General features: G+C 38.6%; 1 protein-coding gene across 14 annotated transcripts in view; it reads right to left on the bottom strand.

Annotated features, from left to right (window-relative positions):
• The window catches only part of PLS3 (plastin 3), an 87,587-nt gene that overhangs the window by 15,458 nt on the left and 57,442 nt on the right, over positions 1-14,687 (bottom strand). For all 14 annotated transcript variants that reach the window (XM_045384226.2, XM_074029264.1, XM_045384225.2 and 11 more), the window contains 3 exons: positions 11,731-11,894; positions 4,302-4,431; positions 3,661-3,793 (listed from right to left, as the gene is read on the bottom strand). In XM_045384226.2, coding sequence (XP_045240161.1) covers positions 3,661-3,793; positions 4,302-4,431; positions 11,731-11,894 — 427 coding nt within the window. The remainder of the gene's footprint in view (positions 1-3,660; positions 3,794-4,301; positions 4,432-11,730; positions 11,895-14,687) is intronic.

Raw genomic sequence — 14,687 nt, 5'->3', positions numbered from 1 at the left:
AGTTGATTTACTTTTATAAAGTGGCTGTAAACATTTACAAGTATGTTAAAGCTTACTATAAAACCTTTCATGTACTCTAAAAAATGCAACTAGATGAGTTTTATCATGTTGATCATAATAAACTACACATATGGAAAATAAAAATTAAAAAAAAAAAAAGACCAAGGCCTGATGTGGTGGCTCATCTCTATAATTCCAGCCCCAGCACTTTGGGAGGCTGAGGCAGGAGGACTGCTTGAGGCCAGGAGTTCCAGACCAGCTTGGGCAATATAGTGAGACTCTGTCTCTACAAAAAAGATAAAAAAATTAGCCGGGCATGGTGGCATGTGCCTGTAGTACTAGTTACTCAGGAGGCTGAGGAAAGAGGATAGCTTGAGCCCAGGAGTTCAAAGTTACAGTGAGCTACGATCACACCATTGCACTCCAGCCTGGGCAACAGAGCTAGACCCTGTCTTAAAAAAAAAAAAAAAAAAAAAAAAAAAACCCTGGCCAGGCATGGTGGCTCATGCCTGTAATTCCAGCACTTTGGGAGGCCAAGGCAGGTGGATCACCTGAGGTCAGGAGTTGGAAACCAGCCTGGCCAACACGGGAAAACCCTGTCTCTACTAAAAATACAAAAATTAGCACAGCATGGTGGCACACACCTGTAGTCCCAGCTAGTTGGGAGGCTGACACAGAAGAATCACTTGAACCTGGGAGGTGGAGGTTGAAGTGAGCAGAGATTATGCCACTGCACTTCACCCTGGGCAATACAGCAAGATGCTGTTTAAAAAAAAAAAAAAAAAAACCAAAAAGACCAAAATATGTGTATAGCAGATGGGTATCTCTGAGCAGAGGATTGTAACATGCTTTCTCTTTTATTTATTTTTAAATTTTTCTCATTCTTTTATGAAAATAACTTGGGATATTGAAAACAAAACTTGGGCCAGGTACAGTGTGGCTCACGCCTGTAACCCTAGCACTTTGGGAGGCCAAGGAGGGCAGATTGCTTGAGCTCAAGAGTTCAAGTCTAGCCTGAGCAAGATGGTGAAACCCCATCTCTACAAAAAATTTAAAAAAAAAAAAAATTAGCCAGGCATAGTGGTGTGTGCTTGTAGTCCTAGCTACTTTGGAGACTGAAGTGGGAGGACTGATTGAGCCAAAGAGGTCATGGCGGCAGCAGTGAGCCATGACTGAATCACTGCACTCCAGCCTGGGTGACAGAGCAAGACCCTGTCTCAAAAAAAAAAAAAAAAAAAAGTGGAGGGAGAACTTTATTGAATATATTTTAAATATATAAAATCCTGCATTGAAAATGAGTCCTTTCCACAAAACAGTACAATTAGTTGAGCATGAGATTCTTTCATTCACCAAATGTTTACTGAGTGCCTCAACAATAAGCCAGACACTATATTTGGTGCTGGTAGTACAGTGGAGAGAGAAAGATTAGGTAGGCTATAGTCTGTGACTCATTAGGAAAAAACTCATTTGGTAAAATCTAGATTTAGACTTTAACATTTTATTTTTTATTTTATTACTTTTTAGAGACAGGGTCTAACTCTGTCGCCTGGGCTGCAGTACAGAGGCCCAAATCATAGCTCAAATCACTGCAGCCTCGAACTCCTGGGCTCAAGGGATCCTCCAACCTCAGCCTCCAAGTACCTGGGATTACAAGTGTGAGCCACTATGCCTGGTTCTAACATATTAGATGTTCATAATACTGCCCTAATATACATAAAGAAAGCCATGCTTCTTTCCATGCAAAATTTAAATCTTAAATAGTTCAATATGATTATCTCTTATTATTTTTATATTATTTATTTTTTGAGTTCTGCAGGGTGAGTTCCCCAGAGAGAAAAACTGGCAGTCTTCTCTCTGTATTAAAACACAAGGGAGGCCGGGCACAGTGGTTCATGCCTGTAATCCCAGCACTTTGGTAGGCTGAGGCGGGAGGATCACTTGAAGTCAGGAGTTCGAGACCAGTCTGGCCAACATGGTGAAACCCTGTCTCTACTAAAAATACAAAAATTAGCTGGGTGTGGTGGTGAGCACCTGTAGTCCTATCTACTCGGGAGGCTGAGGCACAAGAATCGCTTGAACCTGGGAGGTGGAGGCTGCAGTGAGCTGAGGTCACGCCACTGCACCCCAGCCTGGGCGACAGAGCAAGGCTCCATCTCAGAAACAAAAACAAAAACAAAACACACACATGGGAGATTATGTCTTCACTGCCTATAAATGGAACACAAAGGAAATGTATATATGTATTTTTATTTCTTAGACAGACAGGGTCACCCAGGCTGGAGTTCAGTGGTGCAAATCCTGACTCACTGCCGCCTTGTACTCCTGGGCTCAAGTGATCCTCCTGCCTCAGCCGCTCAAGTAGCTGGGACTAAGGGCATGCAACCCCATATTGGGTTAATTTTTAAATTTTTTGTAGAGACAGGGTCTTGTTTTGTTGCCCAGACTGGACCTAACTCCTGGCCTTCAGCAATCTTGCTGCCTCAGCCTCCCAAAGGGCTGGGCATAAGCCACCATGCCCAACCTATCTTACATTTTTAAAATCAGCTTTTCAAACAAACAAAATGACCCTATTGCAAAAAGAAGAATTGTATATACTATAATATATACTGTCAGCCGGGCGCAGTGGCTCATGTCTGTAATCCCAGCACTTTGGAAGGTTGAGGCGGGCAGATCACCTGAGGTCTGGAGTTCGAGACCAGCCTGACCAACATGGAGAAACCCCATTTCTACTAAAAAAAAAAAAAAAAAAAAAAAAAGCCGGGCATGGTGGTGCATGCCTGTAGTCCCAGCCACTCAGGAGGATGAGGCAAGAGAATGGCTTGAACCTGGAGGCGGAGGTTGCAGTGAGGCGAAATCGCACCATTGCACTCCAGCCTAGGCAACGAGAGCGAAACTCCGTCTCTCTCTCACACACACACTCTCTCTCTCTCTCTATATATATATATAGTCATCTGAAATATGTCAACTGTACTACCCTAAGCACTTTGTATGTAGTAATTTACTTAATGCTCACAACAGCCCTGTGAGATAAGTATAATAATGGGGAGATGATAATAGACGGAAACTGAAATGCAAAGGGGTTGAGTATCATGAGTGGCAGTCGTACTCTGAAGTGTCATACTCTGAAGAGTGGCAGGACTGAATAGAAAGAACTGAGGCAGACTGATTATGGAGCATGCTATTAACTACTGTGTGACACTGCCTCTATAAACTGGAACATCGACTGACAGTGTTGATAATCTTGTGTTATGTCTGCCAAGATGCTGTTGGCTGTGGGGCAGCAGCAGTGGCAAAAGCATTTTTTAGAAATAGGTCATTGGAGAGTGAGAACTGAAGAGTAGCCTCTTTTTTTCTTTTGGAAGCTGTGGTACTTCAGAATAAACAGACACTGACATACTTAAGTTCAACAAAGTTGTAATGTTCTGCTGGCTTGGTGTTGAGAAGAAAATAGGTAGCTTCCCTATAAAGAGGTTGTCGATCTATGGCTGAATTTTAGATTCATGGACAGACCTAGAGATTAAATCAAAAAGGCAGAAACTGGGTAATTTTCCATTCTAATTATTTCTTGAGGTGAATCTGTCAAGCATGCAGAAACAAATATATCAATTATATGGATGGCTATTTTTGGATATCTGGATATAAAACAAGCTAACATCTTACCAAAGCACAATTCCATCACCAACAGCTTTGAACAGGTCATCGGTGTTAGGGTTCATTGGTATAACATGTCTACAATCAGGATCATTTTCCAAAGCTTTGTTTATCCAGTTAACAAAAGCATATTTTTCTTCCTCTAAAATTATGTTAAATAACAAGACATTAGTTCATACTCTAGGTTATTAACTATTTGACTCCAAAGCCTAAAATAGTTGTGCAGTAGCGCTGAAAGTTAATGTGTCAGAAACATGTGGTAATTCTGTGTGGAAACCCAGACACTTGGATGCAACACAGTGGTTATTAGGTATTACAAAATTAAGAAAAAAAAATAGAACACGTTAACCGGTACTCAGAAAAGTTACAAAATTCCTTAAAAATTACACTTATATTATTGTATAATGCACTGTAATAAAGCCTATCATTACATGGATTGTATCCTGTCTCTTGCAAGCTAACAAAGCCATACAATAAATACTTATAATGCCTTTATGACAAGTATTAGTCTCAAGCCTAAATACATGTCATAAAGGACTTCTACTTTATTCTTAATTAGAAGGTAATGTTTTCCTAGAGCCCTTTCTTGACATTACAGCAACCATCCCACTTAGCACATTGTGTTAACCTATTGCATATGAAATGATTACCTGAGTAAGAATGCTGTGTTCCTTCGCTGGACAACTCTGAAGTTCCGCCCAGAGCACAAATACCTTCTTTCCTGTTGATTGCTTTGCGGAAGGTCTTGGCAATATCACTACTTTTTACCTCTTGAAAAATCTATTAATTAAAGTAATTTTGTTGATTCACAATTAATTTCAAATTACATACAATAAGCATATTTATATTCTTTTATATCTTGATCACTTACGTTTTTCCCATAGCTGATGTTAAAAGATATAAAAAATTGGGCTTGAGTTTTTGAAATGCTAAACAAGTACTACGATACTGCTGCTGAAAATGAAGCACCAGAATGTCAATTGCACACACTTGTCAAAAACATTAAGTGCTACATGCATTGAATCCACTTTAACCAAAAACTAATGTGGTTCAAAGGCACAGGTAAATCTGCTAATTTTCCACAAACAAGGAAGGCTTTATTCTTTTCCTGGAGAGAAAACATTGAAGAATCCCCCTTCTTTAATAAAAATTATTTTTTTTCTGGCCGGGCGCGGTGGCTCAAGCCTGTAATCCCAGCACTTTGGGAGGCCGAGACGGGCGGATCACGAGGTCAGGAGATCGAGACCATCCTGGCGAACACAGTGAAACCCCGTCTCTACTAAAAAAATACAAAAAACTAGCCGGGCGAGGTGGCGGGCGCCTGTAGTCCCAGCTACTCGGGAGGCTGAGGCAGGAGAATGGCGTGAACCCGGGAGGCGGAGCTTGCAGTGAGCTGAGATCCAGCCACAGCACTCCAGCCTGGGCGACAGAGCGAGACTCCATCTCAACAACAACAACAACAAAAATTATTTTTAAAAAATTTTTTTGTTATACTTTAAGTTCTAGGGTACATGTGCACAACGTGCAGGTTTGTTACATATGTATACATGTGCCATATTGGTGTGCTGCACCCATTAACTTGTCATTTACATTAGATATATCTCCTAACACTATCCCTCCCCCTCCCCCCACCCAATAAAAATTGTTGATGCAAAGAAAGATAAAATTTTATGATCTAACCGAAAAACTATTTTACAGTATAATGGGGTAGCTTATTAAGAATTCATTAAATCAAAAGTTACAGAATAATATGGTTAAAAAAAGTGTTAAGCTGGTAGTAATAGATGACTATCAAGAATAAATACCAAAAAGAAGCTTTTCAGTGATTGTCTTATTGGGGCATTTAAGAAGTCCAGCTTCTCTTCACAGTAAGGAACATTCTAATTATACAAAAGCAAGTTATAACAAAGTAAGTTTCACATCCTAGTACTGTGTAACCATCTGATTGGACATTCTAAAGTTCTGTCTATATTTTTGTGAGGTATTGGAATTTACCTAATTCCAAATGTGTTCCTGATCCACCAATGCGCATGGCTAAATTAGTCAAAGCCAGTAAAACAGGAGCAAGATGTAGAAGCTGTATACAACTTTCTTTAAATGGTGTTTAGAACCCCATTTAAGTGGATTCATTGAAAGAAAACTTAAGACTTAATGGAAAAGTTGCTGAACAAATGCAATTCAAAGACCTTTAACATTCGTGACAAATATGTATTCACATACACATCTCAGGAGGATGCAGCCTATGTCTGCAGTTCACAGAACAGGGTTATAATATACATAACAGTTCAGGTTGTATGTGTCAGAGCAGGCACGAGCAGAAGCAGAAATCCAGCCCAAGCTATACTAACCAAGCCTTGTGTCTTGCACAGGACTGTGTCAGGCCGAAAGGAGTGCCTTGTTGTATTTCATCTTTCCAGGAAGGCACCTTTTTGTAATTAATCCATCTAGAGAAAGTGACTTTTAGTAACTGGTAGAAAAGTTGCTGTATGTGTTGTCAGTAGCCCTATTACTTAGTCATCTTTTCCTGTTGCCTTTCTTAAATCCTAACTTTCTTTGGACTTACAAATACAATTCTGTTTGAGAGAATAGTTAGTAAGCAGTTAAATTTTACAAAATCAAGCTTACTATTTCCATAGCTGCGATTCTGTGCTAGCTATACTGGTAATTTTGGAGGTAGAATTTTAGAATAAATGTCTGTGTGTGTCTATGTTTGTATATGTATGCAGACACACACATACGCACTACTCTAAATACTACACACAACCAATGAAATCACCCTTCCTGCTCTATGGCCATTATACTGACTTCTAAGTATCAACAGTGAGGAGCTGATGCACACACTTCAGGCAGTTTTCAAATTATTAAAATATTTTTATTTACAATGTGATGTTTTAGTTCAACTGTACGTTAACTGTGATGCATTTTGATCCCATAGCTCTCCTTTTGATAACAATGCACCTGCTCTGTGAAAAGACAATAGTCACTAGTCTACTTCTTTCTGTACTCTACTTCATTTAGTGAAACATTGTCTAATAAGTTAAAATCTGAAAGGTGTGCATTTCTTCATGCCTAACATACCAAAGTCCCTGCAATGACAAAAGTGTTACAGCTTCAGAATGAGATATGTAAAGTTATTTTTCCTATTACAAGTGCTTCTGCTTCGAGGATCTTTTACTTCTAAAACTTAGGTTGTTTCAATTATCGTGATTTCAGCTAAAAAATAAATCCAAATTTGTTTATGTCACAGAAAAAAGGATTAATTCGTATTTAAAAAAGAGAACGTCTGGGAATTCGAATTAATAACTAGAACTAGCAAAGTAGGCTGGGCACGGTGGCTCACATCTGTAATCCCAGCACTTTGGGAGGCCGAGGTGGGTGGATCACTTGAGGCCAGGAGGAGTTCAAGACCAGCCTGGCCAACTTGATGAAACCCCATCTCTACTAAAAATACAAAAATTAGGTGGGCATGGTGGTGCATGCCTGTAACCCCAGCTACTCAGGAGGCTGATGCATAGAATCACTTGAACCCAAGAGGCAGAGTTTGCAGTGAGCCAAGATGGTGCCACTGTACTTCAGCCTGGGCAAGAGAGCAAGACTCTGTCTCAAAAGAAAAAAAAAAAGGAAAATAAATTAAAAAAATATATACATATATATAGAATGTCTCTGCTATATATCCTAATGCAATTACTTATGTAGCTCTAGTAAAACTCCTTCTTATGCTTGGCAATGAAATGCAAAGTTGTAATTAAGTTTGCTAATTTTCAAAGGTCTTGCAAAAGTTACATGACCTTCATTTTCTAAATTGTTTCAAATAAATTATTCCAGCTAAGCTTAAACTTTTAGTTTCACAGTATTTTCTTCTATTCCTTGGATTTTAAAGAAGTAAAAATGGGCTGGGTGCAGTGGCTCATGCCTGTAATCCCAGCACTTTGGGAGGCTGAGGTGGGCGGATGACTTGAGGTCAGGAGTTTGAGACTAGCCTGACCAACATGGAGAAACCCCGTCTCTACTAAAAACACAAAATTAGCTGGTCGTGGTGGCGCATGCCTGTAATCCCAGCTACTCTGGAGGCTGATGCAGAAGAATCCCTTGAACCCAGGAGGCAGAGGTTGCAGTGAGCCGAGATCACGTCATTATACTCTAGCCTGGGCAACAAGAGTGAAACTCCATGTCAAAAAAAAAAAAAAAAAAAAAAAAAAGTAGAAAAGATAAGAAAGAACTGAGATTTGTATGTCTGTGACATTGATTCACTACAAAAGAATTTGCATTTGACTTTCTACTTTCGTAAAGAAATCGCTTAAGTGGATGATAAAACTATTTGAGTACAAGCTTTGGCTTAACAAGAAATCTCTGAAATCAGAGATAGCACAAGGCTGACTACTGTGCTGGAGTCTTCTCAATGAATCTTTTCAAAGCTGCCCGTTGTGATACTAATGAGCTCACTGTTTTGTGCTGTTTTCTCTCCACAAGGAAAGACTTGCTTTATCATCTGTGAGCTAACTCCTGCTGTACTTTTCTCAAGAAGCAATATCCACTCTTGATCTATACATCCTTTTCAGTGTCCTTTATGGAATATACATGTTTTTTATTCCTTTTATTAAGTTTCACCGCCTTTCTCTCAAAGACGCTCAGCAACTGGCTAACTTCTTTTGACCCCAGAGTCAGCTCAACACAGGACAAGTGGCCAAACCAAAACAATCCAGAGGCATATGACTGAAGAAAGAAAGATTTCAGAAAGAATTGCAAAAAAAAAAAATTGACTGGCTTCCAGTGTTTGGGGCTTATTTCCAAAATGTTTCCAAAGAGGCAGGTTTGAATTTTTCCATTATTTTGGAATGTCTTGTGGGCCTAAACTTAGTAATATTTGAAAAACATAACTTCTTTAAAAAAAAAAAAAAAGGAGTAACTACCCCAACAACTAACACATACAGCATTTACTATATGTCCAAGACTGTTCTGGGCAGCTTACTTCTCTGCTGAAAGTGCCATACTAGTTTAACAATCAAAGAAAAAAGTCCTATTATCTTGTAAGCATAAAAATCCAGTATTTTTGGTTTTGAAGTGCTAAGAATTTTAAAAAGCAGGGTATTAAATTTAATTTTCACCTTTAAAGTTTACATACATATAATTTTGGGACTGTTTTTTGCCATACACACGCACACACGCGCGCGCGCACACACACACACACACACACACACTTCTCTGAAATTAACATAAACTGTTTTTGTTTGTAGTTTGGTTTGCAATTAACATCCCTTAAGCAACAATTCAAAGAAAAAGCAAAAACCTAACAAGCAAGAACATGTTTATTTCTATTTCCTTATGCTAATATCTGACAGGAATAACATGATTTCTATTTCTTGGATAACTAAGCTCTACCCATATTTTGTTTGACAATTTGTAAGATGTTTCACTGATGACAAAGCAGATGGGTGTGGACAGACATTTGGTTAATACAGTCATAGTAGTAGCATCTGAAACTTCAGGCAGATTACTTTACTGTCCTTGATATTTCAAATTTCTTGAATAGCGGGGAGGTAGTGGAAAAAGCCACTAGTCCTCTGTGTAATATTGGGCAAAAAGGAAAAATCACTTCCTTTTTCAGAAATCCAAGTTTGCTTGTTTCTTTTCATTTGAAAAGTGTAGGAATGTAAATATAATGATTCCTTCCAATTCTAAAATGTATATTCTAACCTAAAATGTCCTCACGAATGTTGTTTTCTTAAAGCCCTGGTGTTGCCAAAATTATTGTGCATGTTCTTTACTTTCAAAGAATATACCAAGGCAATCACACCTCCTCCCTTAAAAGCCACAAATAGCTGTGTAGAAACTACATTTCAAAATCTACAAATTAACAATTTGCCCAAGATCATTTTCAAAGACATTTTCACAATTTTGTCCTTAATAATAATGACACACTGCAAATCCTATTGATTTTGATCTGTTCTTTCTAATATATTAAAAAATTCTGAGCAATAAATTTTATCAAAAACAGCCAATCATAGTTAACTGCTGCTCTGAGCTACTTTAAATTCACAATTAACCATGCAGTTAAAAGGGTAGCAAGTGATACACCAGAAAACATGCAAGTGCTCAAATTGCAAATAAACTGCAACTTACTATTGAACACAGAATTCAAAACAAAAGGCTTTGGCCATAACTGGAGACAAAAAAATGGTGGGAGAAAATCAGTATTTCAAAAGAAAATGGCAGGAACTATATCATTATAATTATGACACAAGTCTGCTTCTTTTTGTTTTTTTCTTTTGAGACGGAGTCTCGCTCTGTTACCAGGCTGGAGTGCAGTGATCTCGGCTCACTGCAACCTCCAACTTCCTGGTTCAAGCGATTCTCCTGCCCTAGCCTCCCAAGTAGCTGGAATTACAGGCACGCACCACCACACCCAGCTAATTTTTGTATTTTTAGTAGAGACCGGGTTTCACCATGTTGGCCAGCATGGTCTCCATCTTCTGACCTCGTGAGCCGCCCGTCTTGGCCTCCCAAAGTGCTGGGATTACAGGCATGAGCCACCGTGCCCGGCCGACAAGTGTGCATTTTAAAAACAATCACAAAACGCTGTCAGCTGAGTAGGCATCATTACTTGGTCAATTTGCTTCTTGAACTACTACGGTGTCCTAAAGGTGTTAATTCTAATTGAAAAAACATTTCAAAATTTCACTTGCTATGGTGAGCCACAGTTACTGATAGGAGTATGTTATCGTTTCAGTTGCCTTGGGGAAAAATAAACCATGACAAAGGAGGATAGGAGTGCTAGGATATTTGTGATAAATATTAGGCACTGATAACTAGTTTGTGATATACTGAAAGGAATTCCTAGTAAGATCTAGTCAAACTCAGCCTTAAATTAATAATAAATACACCAGTAAAGTCATAAAGGGTATCCTTAATTGAGGGAAGAAGCAACAGCTATTCTTTTATTTTTTTAATTAATTAATTAATTTAGAGACAGGGTCTTGCTCTGTCACCCAGACTGGAGGGCAGTGGTGCTATCATAGCTCACTGCAGCCTCAAACTACTGGGCTAAAGCAATCCTCCTGCCTCAGCCTCCTAAGTAGCTAGGACTATAGGCTCGAGCTACCATGCTGGGCTAATTTAAAAAACGTTTTTGTACAGACGGGGTCTCCCTAAGTTGCCCAAGCTGACAAAGTCTCCCTAACTTGCCCAAGTTGATCTTGAATGCCTGGCCTCAAGAGACCCTCCTGCCTCAGCCTACCAAAGTGCTGGAGTTACAGGTGTGAGCCACCACACCCAGTCAGCTATTTTTAACATGTATCTCAAATACATTGTCAATAAATACAGACTGAAAATGGCATAAGTCTAAAAAATCTAGTCCTCACTTGCTAGCAGCCAATAGTGGTAGGCATTGAAGAACCATGTGCCAAGTATACATTTTCCAGGCACTGAGTAGAGAACACCAAAGTAAGTTCTGGGAGTGGAGTGGGGGGTGAAAGAATTAAAAACTCAGCCCCTAACCTTGAAGAATATTTGATGAAACTAGAGAAGAAAACAAAAATTTTAAATGCCTCTTCCAATGGACTAAAAAGATATGCTTCAAACTTTTAATTATCAAAATTATCATCCTAGAGAAAATGGTTCAGTTAAACACCCCTACCACAAGAGTGGAAAACAACTTTTTAATAAGAAAGTTCAGCTCAGGAAGCTTCCGAGACTGTGAGTCAGGGTGTATCATTAAAATTTTGGAGCACACTGTTCACCATGGGAGAGACAATACTTCAAAGATGTCACTTATCACCTTGATAACGGCCCTTTAATGATGCCATGAAAGAAGACTGTTCACATTATACAACTTATCACCTTAACACTTTACCATGTTATATCTTTGTTCCTGCAGTGCTCTTTTTCTCGATTCATTTGTTAAGATATTCTAGCAGCTAAAAGAAGTAAATTTAGTGGGCAGGATGACAGAAATTTATTAGTTATAACAGTACTAATATGATATATTTAGGAACTTAACATAATAGTACTTAATACTATAACATCCCACTAGATGAAGGAATATCTATTACTTCTAATAATTGGGAATTTTCACATACTTACGTAAACAAATTCGTCAAAACTTATTTTCCCATCTTTATTCCTGTCACCATCCAGCATGAGTTTCTGAATAATTTCTCTCACTTTATATCCTGGTAATGGCATATTAGCTTCCTTGAAGAGCTCATGAAGTTCATAGTCACAAATGAATCCATTGCTGTTGAGATCTTTGTAAAAAAGGAGAGCAAGCAAAAAAGGAAAAAATTGAGAGACATAATTTATTAAGAGTATTTCCCTTCATTTGAGGCTCAGTTCATAAGCTCACTTAAAATATTTTCTTATTGTGGGGAACATAAGATTGTTTGAAAGGGAAATGGGCATTTTAGTGGAAAAAGCAAGGTTTTATATCATGTATCCTGTGATTTAAGCAATGTGTATGTAGATTTACTTAAAAAGAACATCCCTAAGTTCAAGAAAGCATAGTTGGTTAATACAATTATTATTAACTTGGAGCTAATAGGATTTAAAAAAAAGAACTAATAGATCGTAAACCTACAAAACACTTCCATAGTGTAGAACAATTTCTACTGTAACTATAGGAATTTTGTGTATCTTATTCTTCCATTGCTCTAAAAGAACTTTTAGGAACTTAATGCTGATTCTGTTTCAAAGCACATCTGAAATTAAGCAATCATGTTCAGTGCCAATTATTTTGAGTTAATGTAAATAAACATTAATTCAAGACAAATACAGAGTTCATAAAAATAAATGCACTATTGACGAAATCAGATGTTTAACATGACTCTATAAATAACCTTTTAATTTTTGTACTACTGAAGTTTCTCAGAGTATATCTTAAAGTGCTGATTAAATGAATGATGTTTATTCTGAAGCTTTTAAAAATAGAAAAAAAACCTGATCAATGACCAAAAGTTAATTTATTGAGAAAAAGGCTAATGTCCTGAGGGTTGTAACCACTTAAGTATATATTTTTCTGTGAATACAGTTTGATGTTCACAAGTAATTTCAAATATCTTCTGTTCAATAATGACTTATTCCTTAGGTCCCGCTGATTTTCATATGTAAATTTAATTATAATAGAAGGAAACAACCTGAATAGAGAAATGACTCAAGATGACCTTAGCGCGTTTAAGAAAATGTATTGTGGCCGGGCACAGTGGCTCACGCCTGTAATCCCAGCACTTTGGGAGGCAGAGATGGGTGGATCACCTGAGGTCAGGAGTTCGAGACCAGCCTGGCCAACATGGTGAAATCCCCTCTCTACTACAAATACAAAAAATTAGCCAGGCATAGTGGCAGGTGCCTGTAATTTCAGCTAATCGGGAGGCTGAGGCAGGAGAATCGCTTGAACCTGGGAGGTGGAGGTTGCAGTGAGCCAAGATAGCACGAGTGCACTCCAGCCTGGGCAACAAAGTGAGACTACATCTCAAAAAAATATTAAAATAAAAAATAAAAAAATAAAGCAGGCTAAGCACGATGACTCACGCCTGTAATCCCAGCCTTTGGGAGGCGGAGGCAGGCAGATCACTTGAGCTCAGGAGTTCGAGACCAGCCTGGCCCACATGGCAAAACCCCATCTTTACTAAAAATACAAAAATTAGCTGGGTATCGTGGCAGGCGCTTATAGTCCCTCCTACTCGGGAGGCTGTGGCAGGAGAATCGCCTGAACCTGGATTGCGTCAATGCACTGCAGCCTGGGTGACAGAGCAAGACTCTGTGTCAAAAAAAAAAAAAAAAAAAAAAAAAAAGGGTAGGGAGTTAGACTGGGGCTATTTTGCCCCCAGGAGACATTTTTGATTCCCATAACTGGAGAAGGGAGTTGGGCTGGGAGAGGAAGCACCTGGCATACAGTGGAAAGAAGCTGGGGATGCTTCTAAATATCTTACAATGGATATGACCCCTCCCCGGTATGTACAACACAAGAATTAATGCAGCTCAAAATGTCAGTTGTGCTGAAGTTGAGTAACCCTGGGTTATAGAGATATTGGGGGGCAGGGATGGTTGTGGTGCTACTACTTAGACAGAATGGGTAAGGAAGGCCACTTCGATGAGGTTATATTTGAATGAAGACTTCTATGAGGTAAGGGAAGCAAATCATGTGGCTATCTGGGGCAAGAGATTTCGGGAAGAGGAAATAGCAAATGCAAAGTCAGTGGTGCTGCAGTGTGTCTGGTGTGTTTCGGAAAAAGTAAAGATCCAAAAGTAAAGATCCAATATGACTTGGGTAGAGTGAACAAGGGGGAAAATGAGATACAAGGTCAGGGAGCTAGCTGATCATGCAAGTTCTGCTAGGCCAATGTATTCCATGGAATACACTGAAATTTCTTTCTAAGTGTGATCTATGTGTAATTCACATTATCCAATTTTTGGTCAATTACTAAAATTGCAATTTGCAAGAATGCTCTGGGGGATTAAAAATTAAATTAAATTAAAATATTAAGCATACTGTATGGAACCATCTTGCCAATATTTTGAATGCTGATGAAATTCTGTTTAGTTTTAATGCAGTCTATTTTAAGTATTAAAGTTTCTTAAACATTGATTACTACATTTTAAATCTATGAATTAAAACATCTGTACTTTTATTTTTACTTTTATATTTCTTTGAGACAGGGTCTCTGTTGCCCAAGTTGGAGTGGCACGAGCATGGCTCACTGCAGCCTCAACCTCCTGGGCTCAAGCAATCCTCCTGCCTCAGCTCCCCGGCATGGCTGGGACCAAAGGTGGGCACAATTATGCCTGGTTAATTAAAATATCTGTACTTTTAAAACATCAATAACAAACCACTCAATACTTAGTGTGAAAATCACTTAGATTTCCTTCGAGGTAAAGCACTTAATTTCCCTAGGGCGTATATTCACTTTCTTTGCTTTGGATTTATAAAAGGTCATACATCAAACTCTTTATTTCTACATGTAAAGTGTTTCTATGTAGAAATCAATCCATCAATAATGTCTGCAGTTGCTAAAAAGAACAAAGTAATCCCCATGGCACTGTGG

The sequence above is a fragment of the Macaca fascicularis genome, chromosome X (assembly GCF_037993035.2).
Source record: "Macaca fascicularis isolate 582-1 chromosome X, T2T-MFA8v1.1".
Classification (NCBI taxonomy): Eukaryota; Metazoa; Chordata; class Mammalia; order Primates; family Cercopithecidae; genus Macaca; species Macaca fascicularis.
This window is presented reverse-complemented; position numbering and strand designations above follow the sequence as displayed.